Source organism: Callorhinchus milii, unplaced genomic scaffold, assembly GCF_018977255.1.
Source record: "Callorhinchus milii isolate IMCB2004 unplaced genomic scaffold, IMCB_Cmil_1.0 Scaffold2, whole genome shotgun sequence".
NCBI classification, from domain to species: domain Eukaryota; kingdom Metazoa; phylum Chordata; class Chondrichthyes; order Chimaeriformes; family Callorhinchidae; genus Callorhinchus; species Callorhinchus milii.
Genome location: NW_024704743.1, coordinates 57,941,865 through 57,960,813, shown reverse-complemented (window position 1 = coordinate 57,960,813; position 18,949 = coordinate 57,941,865). Strand labels below are relative to the sequence as shown.

At 38.9% G+C, this 18,949-nt stretch overlaps 1 protein-coding gene across 3 annotated transcripts in view; it reads left to right on the top strand.

Moving 5' to 3' along the window:
* Positions 1–18,949, top strand: part of phf14 (PHD finger protein 14) — a gene marked incomplete at its 5' end in the record, with an annotated part of 136,229 nt that overhangs the window by 49,551 nt on the left and 67,729 nt on the right. For all 3 annotated transcript variants that reach the window (XM_007899722.2, XM_042346928.1, XM_042346927.1), the window contains 1 exon segment: positions 2,072–2,240. In XM_007899722.2, the coding sequence (XP_007897913.2) occupies positions 2,072–2,240 (169 nt within the window).

Here is an 18,949-nt window from a genome sequence, read left to right as displayed (position 1 = left end):
AGTTTTTTATGAAGTGAAGTAATTTAATTTGTATTGCAAGGCATCTAATGTAAATAAATCTGACACCACATTGTCTGACTGACCAAATATATTCCAGGAAGATATAGAATGTATTTCTAATTGCGTGGGATCTTGGAGTATTTGCTATCCTGTATGTATTGAATTATTGTTTGCTGGTTATAATGAAGCTCAGAATGCCATTTACAACATTTTATCTTAAACCAAAACCTTAATCTTACAAGTCTGTACAGTTTTTTGTAAAACTATGTCTGACATTAGAAATCATTTCATGCATAAGATGCATGTTCCAACTGGGTACCAGAAATATAGATTGGAGTCCTGTAGCTCTGGTTAGAGCACTCACCTTGCAAGCGAGAGACCTGGGTTCGATTCCAAGCAGGGCTACACGCCTCTGTTTACTTAGCAGTAAGTAGAAACCAGGTTGTTAATTGATTGGCGATCGCTTTTCCGGGGGTAATAATTCCTTAAAAAAAATAATAAATTGGTTAATTCAATTTATGACTGTTTGCGGGACCCTGCTGTGTGCAATTGACTGCCTCATTTCGCCCACAAAATATACAGTAAATTTGCTTTATAGTATATTCTGTGAAGTGCTTTGAGATGTCTTGAAGATGTGATAAGGCGCTATATCAGATGCAAAGATTACATTATTATTGTTTGAAAAATGCAACCTCTAATGGCCCTGGGTTACTTTTTAACAAGTGTGAAAGCATAATAATAATAATAATGCTTGGATTTAATATAGCGCTTTTTCACGTCTTCTAGATGTCTCAAACTGCTTCACAGAATAGACTGTAAAGTAAATTGACTGTATATTTTGTGGGTGAACTGCAACAGCCAATTGCGCACAGCAGTGTCCCACAAACAGTCGTGGATTGAATAAGGCAATAATAAGAACCAGTGTTTCTTTAAATACATAACATTCATAACCAACTGAGCAAACTAATACCGTATTACTATGAAGAACTGTACCAGTCTCAATATTTTGATGTTTACCTATAAGATTTCAAAACTCTATAAGATTTGGATACAACATGCCAGTAATATATTTATATAGCTGAGATTTTGAATCATCTGTGGAAGATATTGTTATTTTCTCCTGTCACCTTTTAAACTAAACCTGTCATCTTTCAAATTTCAATCCTATTCTGTCATTATTTAGAACTATCCAAATACATAAAATATCAGTCTTGATGTATTTAAGTAATGTTAGTTTGCTGAATACAAATTATTTTATATTGTAGTCCAAACAACTGCCTCTTGTGAGTTGCATGCTTGAACTGTGCTTCTGATCACCAAGTTAGGTTTCACTTTTAATTAGTCAGAGCACATTCTGCGAGGTAAGATTATTGTAGAGAAGTGGAGTTTTATTGATTGTTCTTTTTTCATCTTTGTTGTGTCTTTTTGAATTCCTTTGGAGAATACTAGAAAGTGTATAAATGTCTAAAGTCAACCTAAAAGCTACCATTCTTTTGAAATTTTTCAGCCCTTTCATGAGATTTTAAAATGTATTTATAAGCTGGGCATGATTGAATTTGTCATGGGCTTTGACCCATTTGAAGTTATGCAATTTATGTCCCTGTTAAGAATTCCCATAGGCAAAAGCAACTCACCTTTTAGTTTTTTTGTAGTTTATTTAGCTCTGAATCATTGAGTGAATTTGTGTTCACTATTACTTTAGCGTTTTGTGTAAAGTCAATTGACCAGCTTCCCAATAATGATTCTTTCCTTTTCTCCTTCCTTTCTGATGTCTGGATTTTATTTTCCTGTGAACATTAAACACTGCTTGATATGTGGATTAAAATGGGGCTGAGGCTGTGACCTGTTTCACACATTTAATTTGCTTCACCAACTGCCAGATTGTAGTATTAAGTAAACGTTTGAAAGGTAAAAACACGTAACTTGATTACCATCAGTAGAAACTCTTGACGAGTGGCAGCATCTGGCCCCAGGAGAAAGCTCCGTAGCAGAATGCCAGCATTCCTGACAGCAATTCTACCAGTTTTTCTCTAGATCTCATACTCTGCTGGTAATATTATATGTCCTACAGGCAGTGCTCAGAGTGTGACCAAGCAGGTAGCAGTGACTTGGAGGCAGACATCACCATGGAAACTTTACCAGATGGGACCAAGAGGTCGCGGAGACAGATTAAGGAGCCTGTGAAATTCACTCCACTGGATGTTGCGACTGAACCAAAGAAGATCATAAACAAAAATATGGTAACTTAACCTCACCTGCACTCTATACTTGTACCACAACTTTGAAGTGTCGCAACTTATGACGTAGAGGATACACCTGTAGATGATGCACCAAGAAATAATCAGTTTATTCCAGAGTTGCAAATCTTCTTCTCCTCTGCGTGAGAGAAGAAATTTATCCTATGGCTGTTGTGTGTTATTTATATTGCACGTAGATGTAACAACTAAGGTAACATGTTTTGTTTAAAAATCCACCATTGTTTTTCATGCAACGTCAGTACGCAAAGGCTGTTATATTTCATCTGATGCCATGTAAAGTACAGTTCCCCTTGAACTTGAATGTATGCCTGTGTGTAATCTAGTTGTGTCAAGTTGAAACAATAAAATCTACTAATACATTGTTTAGTTATTTTAATCAGTGGTCACGTGCAACAGCTGTTAACAAGAGGATAGTGTCATAGAGAGACGTGGGTCAGGAACCACAGGGCAGCCTATGGGCGTTAGCTAAAGTCTGTAATGCAGAAAACTAATGTGAGACACCTATTCTTGCCAGGAAAAATAGATGTTCAGAAGTAGTGTGCAAGTGCATTATGGTTACTACAAATTAAAGGATACAAGTTGTATCATGAGCTTCAAATTTTAATTGAAAAATTTAGCCTTGAGCTGTGCACGGAAGCAAAGAAGGTGTTAGGTGNTTTTTAAAATATATTTGACATGGCTTATGCTTTTATTGAATTCTCGGTGAGAAAGCATTATATATGTTTCTATGAAGGTGAGGGATTTAAGAGTAGACCATAGGGCAGTCTCTGCCCTATGATATTGAGGGGAAACAGGCGAGTAGTTGGAAGAAAAGTGAAACCTCCAAAGCGAAAGCAACCTGGCAAGAGAGCTGTATGATGTGTGATGTACACTACATTGACACAGAATGGTAATGGGTAACATTGTACATGTCTCAATGCTCATAGTTTAAAATATAGTGCCAGTCTCTTCAAGATTTTTCTCAGTGTCAAAATAGAATTTCAGTCTCAAGGAAAGAGATTTGATATTATTCCTACTGATAGTTTGCAGATGTATTAAAATTTCTGTTTATTCTTTATTTTTGAGGTAAATTGGGATGAATTTATGAAAATTGGCCATCATGTTAAGATATAATGAAGTCTTGGTACAGTTTGTGTCTGTACAAGTGAACTGTCATATAGGGTCCTTGCCTCTATTAGAAATCATTGTTGGTCAGGTGATTTCTATTAGCACTTTATTTGGACTAGAATCACATCTTTTCTTTGTCTCTGGTTTCTAGCAAGAATCTCAAATCTTATCTACTTGCAGATAAAAAAAAGTTTATTTTACAAATTATTTCTCCCCTCTGTTGATAATTTTTTTCATTTATAGTACTTAATATATTTTTGTAGTTTTGTGAAAGAGTTTTAGAAGTAATTAGGCCATGATATAATTAGGCCAAGTCAACATGGCTTTACAAAAGGGAAGTAATGTTTGACAAATCTTATAGAATTTTTTGAGGACATTTCGAGTAAACTAGATAAGGGTGAATCAGTGGATGTGGTCTATTTGGACTTCCAGAAGGCATTCGAGAAGGTGCCGCATAAGAACATAAAAACATAATAATTAGGAGCAGGAGTAGGCCATTGGGCCCCTCGAGCCTACCCCGCCATTCGATAAGATCATGGCTGATCTTCAGACCTAACTCTAATTACGTGCCCTATCCCCATATCCCCTAATCCCTCTATTTTTAAAAAATCTATCAGTCACAGATCCTCAGTCTCTACTTTATTCAGCCCTTTAAGAATCTTATATGTTTCAATAAGATCTCCCCTAATTCTTCTGTACTCTAGAGAATATAGCCCTAGTTTATTCAGCCTATCCTCATGGGTCAGTCCCCTCATCCCAGGAACTAACCTAGTGAATCTGCGCTGCAACCCCTCTAGGGCAAGTATGTCCTTTTTTAAATAAGGAGACCAAAACTGCACACAATACTCTAGGTACGGTCTCACCAAGGCCCTTTACAGTTGCAGCAAAACTTACTACTCTTGTACTCTAAACCTTTTGCAATGAACGTTAACATGCCGATCGCCTTCTTAGCTGCTTGCTGCACCTGCAAACTAACTTTTTGAGACTGCTGTACAAGGACACCCAAATCCCTCTGAACACTAACACTATCTCTCCCTCTAGAAAATAATCTGTTTTTCTATTTTTTTCTACCTAGATGAATAACTTCACACTTCCCCACATTAAATTCCATCTTCCATCTATTCGCCCAGTCCCCGATGCCTATTTATGCCATTGTAATCTTTTTGGATCATCCTCAGAGCTTACTCTCCCACCTAGTTTAGTGTCGTAGGTTAGTCCAAAAGATAGGGGCCTATGGAATTGGGGGGAGCATATTAACGTGGATTGGGGAATGGTTAACGGGTAGGAAACAAAGAGTAGGGATAAACGGGTCCTTTTCAAATTGGCGGGATATGACTCGTGGAGTGCCAGAAGGATCAGTCCTTGGGCCTCAGCTATTTACCAGTTACATCAACGATCTAGATGAGGACATCAAAGTTAATATATCTAAATTTGCGGATGACACAAAACTAGGAGGAAGTGTCAACACAGAGGACGACATTAAAAAAATGCAGCGAGACATAGATAGGTTAGGTGATTGGGCAGGTAGGTGGCAGATGAAGTATAATGTAGGGAAGTGCGAAGTCATCCACCGAGGTAGCAAAAACAGTAGAGCGGGTTATTTTTTAGAAGGGGAGAGATTGGAATGTGTTAGCGTCCAGAGGGACTTGGGTGTCCTTGTACACCAATCACAGAAAGTTAGTCTGCAGGTACAGCAAACAATTAGGAAGGCGAACAGTGTGTTAGCATTCATTATGAAAGGATTAGAGTATAAGAGTAGGGAAGTCTTGCTGCAACTGTATAGGGCCCTGGTGAGACCACACCTGGAATACTGTGTGCAGTTTTGGTCTCCTTATTTAAGGAAGGATGTACTTGCCTTGGAGGGGTGCAGCGTAGATTTACTAGGTTAGTACCAGGGATGAAGGGGATGAGTTACGAGGATAGGCTGACCAATTTGGGCCTATATTCTCTAGAATATAGAAGAATTAGAGGGGATCTTATAGAAACCTATAAGATCATCAAAGGGCATGATAGAGTAGATAGTGGGAGATTGTTTCCCCTGGTTGGAGAAACTAAAACCAGGGGTCACAACCTTAAAATCAGAGGCCAGCCCTTTCGCACTGAGTTGAGGAAGAACTTCTTCACTCAAAGGGTGGTGAATGTATGGAACTCACTACCCCAAAGGGCTGTTGACGCTCAGTCCTTGAACATATTCAAGACTGAGATAGATAGATTTCTTATTGCAAAAGGGATTAAGGGATATGGGGATAAGGCAGGGTTATGTTATTAGCTGGAGTTAGATTAGAAGATCAGCCATGATTGAATGGCGGGGCAGGCTCGAAGGGCCGAATGGCCTACTCCTGCTCCTACATGTTATGTTAAGTTTGACCTTTTATTGTTTGACAAAACTTCATTTTCTAAAGTGACCGTGTGCTGTCTTGCACACTATTTTATTTTTGTTCCCCTTTCGGGCCCCAAACTTTAATGTAGTTGCATCTCTTTAACAACTCAGCTTTGATCGTCTGTAGCATCTTCTGAATTCAAATCCTCTTTCTCACTTTCAAAGCCCTCCATGGCCTTGCTCTTCCCTCCCTCTGTGACCTACATCCCGGTCTGTAAGCCCCTCCACTCTGGCCTGCTCCACCATCAGAGGTCGGACCTTCAGCCTTTCTGTCCCCAACATTTGGAACTCCATCCCACAGTCCTTTCGCCTTGCCCCCTTCCTTGCCTTCTTTAAGGCCCCTCTCAAGCCCTTGGCCCGTCCTTTGGTCACCCTCCCAGCCCCACCTGCCCCCCACCCTTCCTGATCCCAAACCCCAGCTCGGGTGCACATACTTGACTGTTCAGTGCTTTGGGTCATCCTCCTGACATAAAAGATGCTGTATAAATGTAATTTGTTGTTCAAGATATTCTTTGCATATCAAAGATCTTTGATACCCAAAGCACTTGTGTTTTTCAATGTTGCATGGCTTAAAGAGCTGTGAAGCATTTTCAAACTGAGCAGAAAGACTCCTTATAAACTTCTCGCTTAATAATAATAATATAATAATCCTTGCATTTGATATAGCACTTTTCACGTCTTTGAGACGTCTTAAAGCGCTTCACAGAATATACTGTAAAGTGAATTGACTATCTTTGTGGGCGAAACGTGGCAGCCAATTGCGCACAGCAGTGTCCCACAAACAGTGTTTTTGTATTTTGTATATTAATATTGTATATTAATTTTAAATATATTAAAATAGTAATTTTGTATATTAACATTGGGGCTGACCAGAATATCTGCTTTTGTGTTCTAACTGCATTGATGCCTCGAGATCTGATGTAGAGCACCTTCCGAACTGTGCAAAAGGGAGATCAACTGGATGAACTAGGGCAGTTGGAGGTTGTAAAATATAAGATGAGGAGAGACAACGGGGAATTTTGTTACACAAAGGGTTAATTAACAACTGGGTACGAAAGCAAACCAGCTTTGCATAGTCTAATTAACCTTGCTCTTCAAAAATAACACCGACAGCATGTCAGTAAGTTTCTGAACAGATATCACCACACTATGGGGTACATAACAAAGAAATGGTAATTGGTCATACAGTATTTTTTAGGGTTTAGATGCTTCTTTTTCTCCTACCAGCAGCCTGGAATTACTTAGGGTGGGAGTTAGATATATAAATAAATGGACTTTACCGCCAGATAACCCAATTCCACCTCATTGATGAGTTATCCAGATACGGATCTCATGGTAATTTACAAATACTCAATGACCCGTTAATGACCTGAAACAAGGCATTTAAGGGATTAAGCTGATGCAACAACTAAAGATTACGAGGAGACCTAATAGAGATTTTCAAAATCATGAGGGGATTTGATAAGTTAGAAAGGGAAAATCTGTTTCCACTGGTGGGTGACTCGAGGTCACAGATTTAAAATAGTTTCTAAAAGATGCAGAGGGGAGTTGAGAAGAAATGTTTTCATGCAGCGAGTTGTTCGAATCTGGAATGCTTTGTCTGAAAGGGTGGTGGAGGCCGATTCGATAACAACTTTTAAAACCGCGGTGGACGGGTATTTGAGGAGCACGGGTTTGCAGGATTATGGGGAAAGGGCTGGGGAGTGGGATTGACATTACATTACTCTTTTCAAAGAGCCGGCACAGACTCGATGGGCTGAATGGCCTTTTTTGTGCTGTACGATTCTATGATTCTATAGTCTCCTGGCATATAACATTGTAGATATTCTGTTGCAATAATAATAACCTTGCATTTGATATAGTGCCTTATCATGTCTTTGAGACATCTCAAAGCGCTTCACGGGATACACAGTAAAGTGAATTGACTATATTTTGTGGGCGAAGCAAAATATTTTGTAATGAAAAAGGTTCCTGTCTTTGGGCACTTACCACACACTGAGGATATACGATAGCAGTCTTTTTGTCACCTGCTGTTTTTTTTTTGGTCGGGGGGAGAATCAAAATCTTCCTGTGGAGCCCATATTTTGTCAAAGGTCAAGGCATAAATTTGTGATTAAACTTTGCTTTCCTTATAGGAACAAAATCCTAGGTAAAACTAATAATAAATGGAGATTAGCTAACTGTATCGAATAAGGTCCACTCTTACAGATGGACTTTACTGCCTGATATCCCAATGGAATACAGTTTATTCCACAGTGGTATTCTTTAGAAGGTCAAGAACCATGTGGAAAATTAGGGCGTTTTCTACTTGTGTGATGGTTACTTTGTGGCAAAGTGCAATTGGCTTTGCTGAACACTAAGGCAACTGTTTCCTGAGAAGTTTGTTATTCTGTCACCAAAAATGTTGCTCTGAATGTTCGGGCTGCAGAATGCTTCGTTGTTGAGCTGCCTTCAAAACGCACCTTTTTTTTTCCAATGCGAGTTTGGTCACTTATCTCCCCTTCTCCAGCTCGAGTTTTTAGTCAGCTATGGGATGTCTTACCAACATAAAAGACACTATATAAATGTAAATTGTTGTTGAATCTGGAGTTCGAACGAATGAGGTAGATAGTTATATTGTCTACCACAAGTATGGTCTTGCCTCATACTTTCTAAGTAGGTGAACTTGCACATAAACAACTTCTACTCAATTTCCTCAGTTCCATTCAGTTCTGTAGCTGCTTGAATCAGTTTTGCTTGTAGTTGTGCAAGTGATTTCTATATTTTCCGTTTAAAATGCTTTGGGTGTGGTCCAAAAGGAATCCTTACATTCATCGCAATTAAGGGATGGTCATCTGACCAAAATCATAGAATTGTACAGCACAGAAGGAGGCCATTCGGCCCATCGTGTCTGTGCCGGCTCTTTGAAAAGAGCTATCCAAATTAGTCCCACTCCCCCGCTCTCTCCGCACAGCCCTGCAATCTTGTACTCCCAAAATAATTATCTACTTCTCTCTAAAAAGCTGTTATCAAATCGGCTTCCACCACCCTTTCAGACAGTGCATTTCAGATCCGAACAACTCGCTGTGTGAAAAAAAATTCTCCTCACCTCCCCTCTGTTTCTTTCAACAACTATTTTAAATTAATGTCCTCGGGTTACTGACCCACCCGCCAGTGGAAATAGTTTCTCCTTGTTCATCCTATTGAACCCCCTCATAATTTTGAAAACTTCTATTAAGACTCCTCTTAACCTTCTCTGCTGTAAGGAGAATAATCCTAGCTTCTCTAGCCTCTCATAACTGAAGTCCCTCATTCCTTGTACCATCCTGGTAAATCACCTTTGCACCCTCTCCAATGCCTTGACATCCTTTCTAAAGTGTGGTGCCCGGTATTGAACATGGCACTCTAGCTGAGACCCAACCAGAATTTTATAAAGGTTCATCATAAAATGATTAGTGAAATTATACATTTACATTCATACTTTTTTAATCGCTTTAGAAAATAAGATATGTTTCTATTAATTGTTTGTGGACATCGAAAAACATTTAAAGAATGAAATTATTCCAATGTTATTTAATGTTTACTTTTGCTTATCTTATTCTAACAGTTGATACCAGTGGATTTAATAATTTAAGTAAAGTTGTCTGGGAACCCAATGATTAATTATGACCTCCCTTGTCCTTGGAAAGAACGTGTAAATTTAGATCATCAACAATCTGACTAGCAGCTTCTCTCCTTGACCATGATTGAGAGCAGAAATGAGAATGATATCAATGAATATATCAATGCAACTTGTTTTTGAAAACAAAGGATAACATTATTAAACTGCAAATGTTTTCTATTGAGGAAATAGGTCACCTTGTAAATGTATTAGATATTATAATAATATAGCAATAATAATCCTTGCATTTGATGTAGTGTTTTATCATGTTGTTGAGACGTCTCAAAGCGCTTGCAGAATATACTGTAAAATGGATTGACTGTTTATTTTGTGGGTGAAACATGGCAGCCAACTGCGCACAGAAGTGTCCCACAAACAGTTGTGGATTGAAGTGACAAATTTATTATTTTTTATTATTAAATAGTCTCCTAGCAATGAAACTCTCTCTCATTTTGGCTAAAGCGTTCACGGCTTCTGCTATTATGATCAAATGATGGTAAGATTGAGACAACGACTCCCCTGCTCCCCATCTTACCTCCTTCACATTTCTGGAGCCTATTTCTTCCAAGTCCTGCCTCCTGAGTATCAAACAGATCAATTATTTTTTGGTCAGCCGCGTGTCTATGCAGAAACCCATCACTGTACTTAGACGTGAAAGGTGCTATACAAATGTAATTTTGTTGTTGTTAAGAGTTTCCACACTAAACTGAGAATTCCATGCATCCCACCGACACATGGAAATTCCAGAGATAGATTGTTGGAATGGAATATGCACTTTCCCTCTGTAAAGATTGGACAATTTTTCATTTCCATGGTTATGCATTGCAAATAAGCCTAAATGGATTTGGCATTGGTTAGTTATGGGAAATGAGAAACCTAAAATCTGAATCACAAAAAGTGTCAAATTGGAAAAAAAAAAAGATTGATATGCCCAAACAAAGACATCTGGACAATGCAAGTCTCCCAAGGATTTTTCCCAGTAAATAACAATTATTTGTAAGTTGGATCATATTTGGTCATTTTATTAACCTCACAATTGGAGATGCTTTAGTTTTGTTTTTGATGCTAATGAATATTGTTATGTTTGGATGTAATGGGTGAAAGAGTAAAATACCAATTTACATTTAGGCAGCTGTGTGTAGCTGAAGAGGTAGGGGAAGACAGATGGAAGTACAATCGAAAACATAGATGTTAAGGTGGGATTTGAAGATGGGGCGGTGGGGGGGAGGCAAAGCAGAGCATCTTTGGGATGGAGTCCAGGGACAGAATGGCAGAAAGCTTCAATAGTTGGGCGGATTGAGCAGGCGACATGAAGCAGCTCAGCAGAAGGACCAGGCCAATGGTGTTGCGAAACGTTGCAGAGATAGTTGGGTTGAGACCATGGAGAGATTTGAAGGTGAGGATATGGATCTTGAATTCAATCTTCTGGGGAGTGAGGCGCCAATGGAGTTGAGTTAGGATGGGGTGATGGGCTCACAGAGCTTGTTGTGGGAGAGGACATGGGCTCCAGAGTTCTGAACAGCTTGAGTAGGAGGAGCTAGGGAGTCCTTTGGTTAGTAGGGTTTCTGATATATGTGGAAATCAATCAGCATGCTTTCAAAATATCCAAACCAGAGTTCCACATATGTGCCACTCACACATGGAATTTCCCTGTGTCAGTAATAGAAGGTGCTCAGTCTGCAGGGATGCACCCAGTTTACTTAATTCTGGAAAACATTTAATGTAGGTTGGCAAAAGCCAATACTTGGGGACCCTAGATTATGTGTTGGGGTACTGCTGCCATTTAACCAGCTAAAACCATACAGCTTTGCCTTTGTGAGCACTGTCTGGGAAGCTTTCTGCTGCTAGGACCACCCTATCTGTTTGGGCTCTGGCTTGCAGGGTCAGCAGGAGCTGAATGGGAACAATTCCTCCTCCATCGACTGGTCTGTCCCTCCTAGTTCTGCTGATGCGCCAGACTGGCTGCTATGTCATCAACAGTGTCCTTGAACATTGCAGCCCCGCAGCTCAGGATCTGAATTACCGAGTCCGCTAGAGGGTTGATTCATTTCCAATATTCTATTGCCAAACATATCACCGGCTTGGCTCCCAAAGGACCACAGTGTACTATGTGTATTGTCCGTTGTAGTTATATCACAGTGTCTGTTCAGTGTTTGTGATATATAATCTAGGTGTGTGTTGTGCCAGAGTGCTTTTTGAAAACTTTTGAAAGCAGACGGCAATGTATTCTTGGTACTGGTGCAGCACAAAATGTGGTGGGATGGTGGTGCTAAACATACAGTATAAAATTGGCAATGGATGTTTTGCAAATGGAAAGATTAACTTGTTAGTAGTTTCCAATATCACTGCATAATATTGATTGACTGGTAGTTCGGACATTTGGTGGCACGTGAAGCAGTTTCATCTTGGCTATACCTCTGGGATGGGAAGGTCCTAAATGGAAGTTAGTTGTTTCAACCTCAAGACAAAGGAGGATCAAAGAGCAACTTGCACTGGCTTACTCTTGTGACCAGTGGATGAACAGTAAAGATAGAGGCTTAGGAGCAGGTTGTTTAACTGCCCACTTGGTATGTCTTGCAGAAGCAACCTCAAAAGAAAAAAAGAAGCAAAATAACTTTAACTTGAAATTAAAAGTCTTAAATCAGAACGTTTCCAATATTTGCTCAGTGGGATCTGAAACTTGGCGGTTTCAAATTGCATTCTTTAATTAAGTAATGGGAAAATACATCACACTAACTTGCAGAAACTGTTTCTGGCAGGATTGATTTAGGGAGCTCAGCTCCCAGCCTGAATTTTAATTTCAAGTTAAGGTTATTTTGTTTCTTTTTCCTTTTGAGATTGCTTCTGCAAGACATATCAAGTGCACAGACAAACAGTTTTAGTTCAGATATATTCCCATCAATCTGCAAGAAATTGAATATGAATAGTGCTTTAAGAATTACAGAATTCTGCTAAGATGCTACATGAAACTGGCAAGTGAAAAATTTAGAAGGAGTTACAAATTGCCATTCAGTAATGAGTGGAAATAAAGGATGGTCATGATTATATGTTTATTGCTTTGATTGGTTGCTGTGAAAACCATGGGGATGTTGTATTTATATATAGCTCTAAATTGTTCTTTTGAATTGCTGAAAAAGTGGACCAAAAATCTATAGTCAGTTTCATGTAGTAATTAAATTTTTATCTTGAACGTCAAAACCAACCCATTTCAATAAAGAACAAAACACATTTGGTCTACAATTATGTCAATATTGTCCTTTCCCCCTGTTTTCTCACCTCTCATTATTATTACAAGACATATATATATGGCCTTGATTTTTTGAACATTTGCTTTAGCTGACTTGGACTGTCTGCTCCTTTTCTGTTCCCTAATTTTTATGCTGAATATAAAGATTTAAAAAAAATAGTATCACAAGGTTTGAATTTGAATTGTGTGGGATTCAGAAGGATGTATTTTATTTATTATTTTTATTATTTATATATTCATACCTTTCAGTAAGATCATGGTTTGTTTGAGGTAATTTATTTTCTGATACATGGTGAAACATTAACCGAATTATAAGAATTTGTGAATCTCAACTATTCTACAAAGTTATTCACAAATGGTGACGTTTTGTCTTACAGGTCAACATAAGATAGCTACAAGTATGTTGTATTTCAGAAGTGTGGGTGCTTTCTGAAATTGGAGTGATGTGGTGGAGGAGAGAGCATATTTTGCCTCCCTACTGTCCCTTAAGTGAATTAAGTAATATATTCTTCTACTTGAAACCTGCACAAATGTCAGTATTCTTTTGAATCATTCCAGTAATTTTTTTCATGTTTCATTGTGAAAGAGAATAATAATCTATTGTGTGCTTGAAGCAATGACCATCAATGAATTGATAAAACTTGTACCTCTTATTTATGCACAAATGTTAGCCGATATATTGGATTTGATCCTGCAAATATTAGACAATGATGTATTTTTTCACAGACCATTTCTAAAAGGGAACTGCTGCAGCAATGGGAGCTATATATATACTTTTAAATAGCACCCCTTATGCAGGGTAGAGCCCCAGAGCGCTTGACAGTGGCGGAGCACGCCGATGGTAGGGGGAGGTGACCATAGGCACGGTTGAATAGGAAGACCTTCAGACATGATGTGAAGATAGGAAAGGAAGGAGCAAGGCGGAGGGATAGAAGAAGAGTGTTCCAGAGTTTCGGGGTGTAGTGGCTGAAAGCGTGTCCACTATTGATTGAATGGAAGTCATGAGGGACATACAGAAGGCCGAAGCCAGTTGAGCGGACACAGCATGTTGCGGGTGGGGGGTAAGCAGGCCGGAGTGGTAGGGAGGTGCCAGGACGATGACTGAAAGTAAAGTCGAAGAGGAAGGTCTTGAGACAGAGCTTGAAGGAGGCAAGGGATTCTGGAACGGAGTTCCAAAGGTTGGGATCAGAAAAGCTGAAGGCCCGACCACCGATGGTGGGGCGGGCAGGGGACATAGAACAAACCATTGCCCGCAGAACAACAGGAGCGGGAAGGTTTGTAACGTCGCAGAGGTAGGGAGGAGCAAGACTGGAGGTGAAAGTGAGGAACTGTTGAGTTTTTATTCAGAGATGAATATCCTTTCTATTTTTGTTACTGATAGCATTTCTATTATTTTTATCTGAAAATGTATTAGTTCTCTTTAAAATGTTTCCCAAAGATGATACCAGTTGGATTATAGGTTTATGGGCAATAATGCAAATTGGCATTCTTCAGTTGAAACTGGTAACTGATTTGGCATACAATGATGCGATCTAAGGGTAATTAACTCAACAGGGGTTGGATCTGGTGGTTCTTGGTGTGCACGGTGCTGTAATATGGCATGCAATGCATTTAAAAGCCACTTTTATGCATCTGTTGTGTGCACTATATGATGTAGTACAACATACTGCTGTTATATTGCAATACCTGGTGGTTCCAGAGTCCTGAAGGACAACAGGAAAATTGCATACACTGCTGTTACACAGACACAGGAACTCTAGATTCCGCTGGCAGGAAATGATGTTCTGTGTACAAGATACTTAAGGATTAACTTTGATTCAAACACAGTACATTGTGAGGCCTATTCAATATGACTTGATGGCTTTTCATTATCGTTGGATTTCCTGCAGGCAAAAGAAAATCCAACTCAAGAGTTAGGTTAATTTAATCATAATAATAATAATAATCCTCACATTTGATATAGCTTCTTTTCATGTCTTCGAGATATCTCAAAGCGCTTCACAGAATATACTGTAAAGTGAATTGACTGTATTTGTGGGTGAAACATGGCAGCCAGTTGTGCATGGCAGTGTCCCACAGACAGTCGTGGATTGAGTGACAAAATATTTTTTTTTCTTGAGGGATTATTATCAGGCTTGTGAAGTAAGGAAACTAGGCCAAGATTTTGCCCTACCGGGAATTGAACCCAGATTTCTTGCTTGTGAGGCGAGTGCTCTAACCACTGAGTTACCGGACACCACTGAACCTGAAGGGTGCTAGTTTTTATGGTAGACATTTTAAATGATAGTAGAGTCCATTGGCTTCTCACCTCGTGTATCAGAGATGAGAGTGGATTGTTTTTCTGCATAATTCCAATGCCAATAGAATTGGTATCTGCTATCAATTACCCCTTGCGTTTCATTTAAGGACCAATTTAGAGGCAGGATAGTACAAATAGTCAGAAGATTAGCTACTTAATTATCTCTCCAGCATCCTCCATATTTGGATCTGATGTAACTAGAATGCAGTTATTTCTAATCCTACCTTCCCATTCTGCATCCACATGTATGTTAGCATTTGCCTGCCCACAAGGGAAAAATTATATTTAGGTGTGCCTCTGAGTACGAGCATTGTAAACGAGGGATTTAATTCAAATCAACTTTATGGATTTCACTGCTGAGCTCTAATTAAAGTACTGGGATGCAGAAAAAGGCAAGTATAAGGTCTTCCCATGACCTGCCTTCAGGGTAGAAACATTTTTCTGAGTGTGTTTTTCTATATTAAATTCAAAAATCATTCCACAAAAAGTTATACGCATATAATTTGTGAGAGTCTTCCGAAAAGAAAACTTTTGGCTGACGAGTTAGAGATATCCTACCCTTTCCTTTCCTTAGAGAACAGTCATCTTGTTTCCCTGTTGCATTTTACTTTCATTAAAACAACAAGGGGCTCACAAATAAGTTCGAATGAGTTTTATATCCACACTAACCCTTCAAGCTTGATTGATATGGTATACCAGTTAGCATTTTTTAAATTTAATGCAATTGCTTAATCAATACAATATTTTGAGATTTTTAATTATATATTGCACAATGTGAAAACCATGTGATGAACAGTTTGAAATTAATCTAATTAATACTATTTTGTAACAATCCATTGCATTGAATTCCTTTCAGGTGTCGAAACTGTTTCTGTAGGTATCACAGCAGCCATTTTGTGCACAGCAAGTTCCCACAAATAACTGTGAGGTGAATGGACAAATTATCTGAAGATTGCTAACTGAAAAACTCTTCTCTTTTCGAATCGCATCTTGGGATTGTTAAATTGACCTGAACTATAGTCACATGGGACCTTGGATTAATGTTTCATCTGAAGAACTTCACTTATATCAATGCAACATTCCTCCACTCAGTAGTGCAGTGGAATGTCACGTAGATCAGGAGCTCAAGTGCTAATGTTGGCATTGAACCCATGATCTCATAATCTACCCATAACCAGTAAGCATAAGCAGTATTGCCTTACTTAGGAAAGAGGTCTTAGAGCACCTTAAATTGCCTTGAGGTTGATTTGGTGTAAGATGTTTTAGAAATCAGTTGGTTGCACCTAATGTGATCAAATATGATTTTAGGGTTCCAGATTTAGCGTATGAGAATGTAAGTGATCTTTAGGCGGCTCTGTTAAGCAGTCAGTTTGAACAGTGAGGACTTCCATACCTTTAGGAAATGATTGCTCTACTTGGAAAATTAGACACGTTTAATCCTGTTCTAATCACTTTGCTCGTTCTGCGGAAGTACCATTTTAAGACATTAAACAAGCATAAACCTTTATACAAATGTGCTTTGACATTTCCTGTAGATTTGTAATGGGTAGATTTCACTATAACATTATCTGGACCATCATGCTTTGTGTTATACACCTATTTATAATATACTCCTATTCAAAATTAGAATTATAATGCAGAAAAATATTGAAGCAGACTACTTAATTCTTCAGTCTGGTTTCTAATATAAGTTGAATGTGGTGGTAGACTTGATGAATACACTTGGGGTTCATGTATTAAATTATGTTGAACGATCCAGCTTTACATTGTACCCTTTTATAATACATAATTAATATAGAATTATGAAGCAGAAAAATATTGAAGTACTCAAGCAGAGTATTCAGTTCTTCACTGTGTGGTTTCTAATAAGCCATATGCAATGGTAGGCTTGATGAACACTCTTGGGGTACATTTATTGAATTATGTTAGCACTTATCACTGATTGAGCTTCTTGGAAGTAAATCATTGCTTTCATTAGATTAAGGCTTCCAAATCTAGACACTTTATTACAGACATAACCAGATGTCTGAAATTAAAGAGAAGACCTTTTGTATATAACTTGCAATATGTCAGAATATTGTATTGTTGGCAACTTTGTTACATATATTAAGTTATTCATTCAATATCAACCTCTAATTTAGACCCATAGTATTTGTCTTCTAGAGTTTTTTTATGAGTATGGTTCCCTGACCCACTGAGAAGCTCCATTTCAGCTTTTTTGCTGAGTTGCATAATGGAATACACTACACCTTTGGAGGACTAATGGACAGTTGTCTTATTACAACGGCTACACATGTGTTGCTCAGGAAAGAATGTAAGACTACTTCAACGACCTGGCAGATCAAGTAACACAGTTTTCAGATGTTCCAGATAGAACAGTTCTGATGAAAGGTCATTGACCTGAAACGTTAACTCACTTTCCTCTCTCCAAAGATGCTGCCTGATCTGCTAAGTGTTCCCAGCATCTTCTGTTTTTATTTCAGATTTCCAGCATCTCCAGTATTTTGCCTGAGGCCAATCTCTTATCAGTTCTTGACAATGGAATACTGGAATCAAATCAATCCTGTGTTGTGATCTCGATAGTCCAGTTCCTAAGCCAAGTGGGGCACACAATTGATGAAAATATCCAATTGTATGCTGGAGTCTATCCAACACTGAAGACCAGGAGATCTTGATTGGAGCAGCAGAACAAGAGTTGGTAGCACTTAAGACAGATCAGCATATTTATGCTTAGAATAAAATAGCTCTTTCAGTTTGACCTGTATGTCAGTTTTTGATAACTGCACAAAATGTTACTGGGGAAACGTCACACACTGCTTTTGAAGTTTAAATAACTTAACTATTGTTGAAATGACAGTGGATCATGAATAGAAAGTCTGTGACTTAGCCCAGGAACAGTTTTTCAAGATTTTTTATGGTGTCAGCAATCAAATAAGGTCAGTTATGTAACATGTGCCCTTTATGCATTTGTTTTTAGCTGTACTGTCAGTATTACTAATGAGACATGTTTTGTGGTAATTTTTGACGCTCCTTTGGTTTTCACCTCATTCCAACTCTTCTCCCACCCCAGCATTTTTTCAATGATCGTTTCATTGAGAACTTACATAGCAACATAAGACATCTGAATTTCTTCAACCTTCTCATTCATTCTAACCTACGCTCTTTTGAACTTCTAGCCCTTAATTCTTTTCAGTCCAACCTGTGAGACACAAGGATTTGATTATTGTAGCTGAGATTAAAATAAATGTTTTTTCCATCTGTCCTTTGCTACAGCACTGCAGAACACCAAACCATTATATCTCATATTATTGCTAATTTCTTTCTTCCTAGCACTGCTTAGAAACAGGAGAAGGTTATTCAGTCCATCAAGTCTTGCACTCTCATTCTTTTTCCAACCTGTGTGTTTATATCTTCCTCCCCAAATCCACAAAAATGCACTGTCCGGGCAATATCTACTTTTCTTGATTGGACTCTCTCGTTCCTTGATTAGTCAAAATCAAAAATCCTTGGTTCCTATCATGCATTTAAAAGATTCAAGCTTTATGGACACCATTGGCTTGTCTTCTCCACAATTTTTTGGTTGGTCAGCCGGGTGTCTGACACATGCGGAAACCCATCACCGTGCTTAAGAGTATCCAAACTAAGCTGAGAATTCCATACATCCCACCCACACATGGAAATCCCAGATATAGATTGTTGGAATGGAATGCGCTCTCTCTCCCTGGAGGGACGCATTCTGCTTACCTAATTCTGGAAAGTGTTAGGCACAGGTTGGCAAGAGCCAAGGCTTGGGGACCCCAGAGTGTGCGTTGGGGCATTGCTGGAGTCTAACCAGCTAAAACCACTAGGCTTACCTTTGATATTGCTGTCTGGGAAACTTTCCCGCTACTTGCCAGCTAGGACCACCCTACCTGTTGGGCTTTGGCTTGCAGGGTTAAAAGGAGCTGAGTGGGATGACTCCCTGCCCCTCGTGACTGGTCTGCCCTTCCATGTCCTGCCGATTAGCCACGTTGGCTGT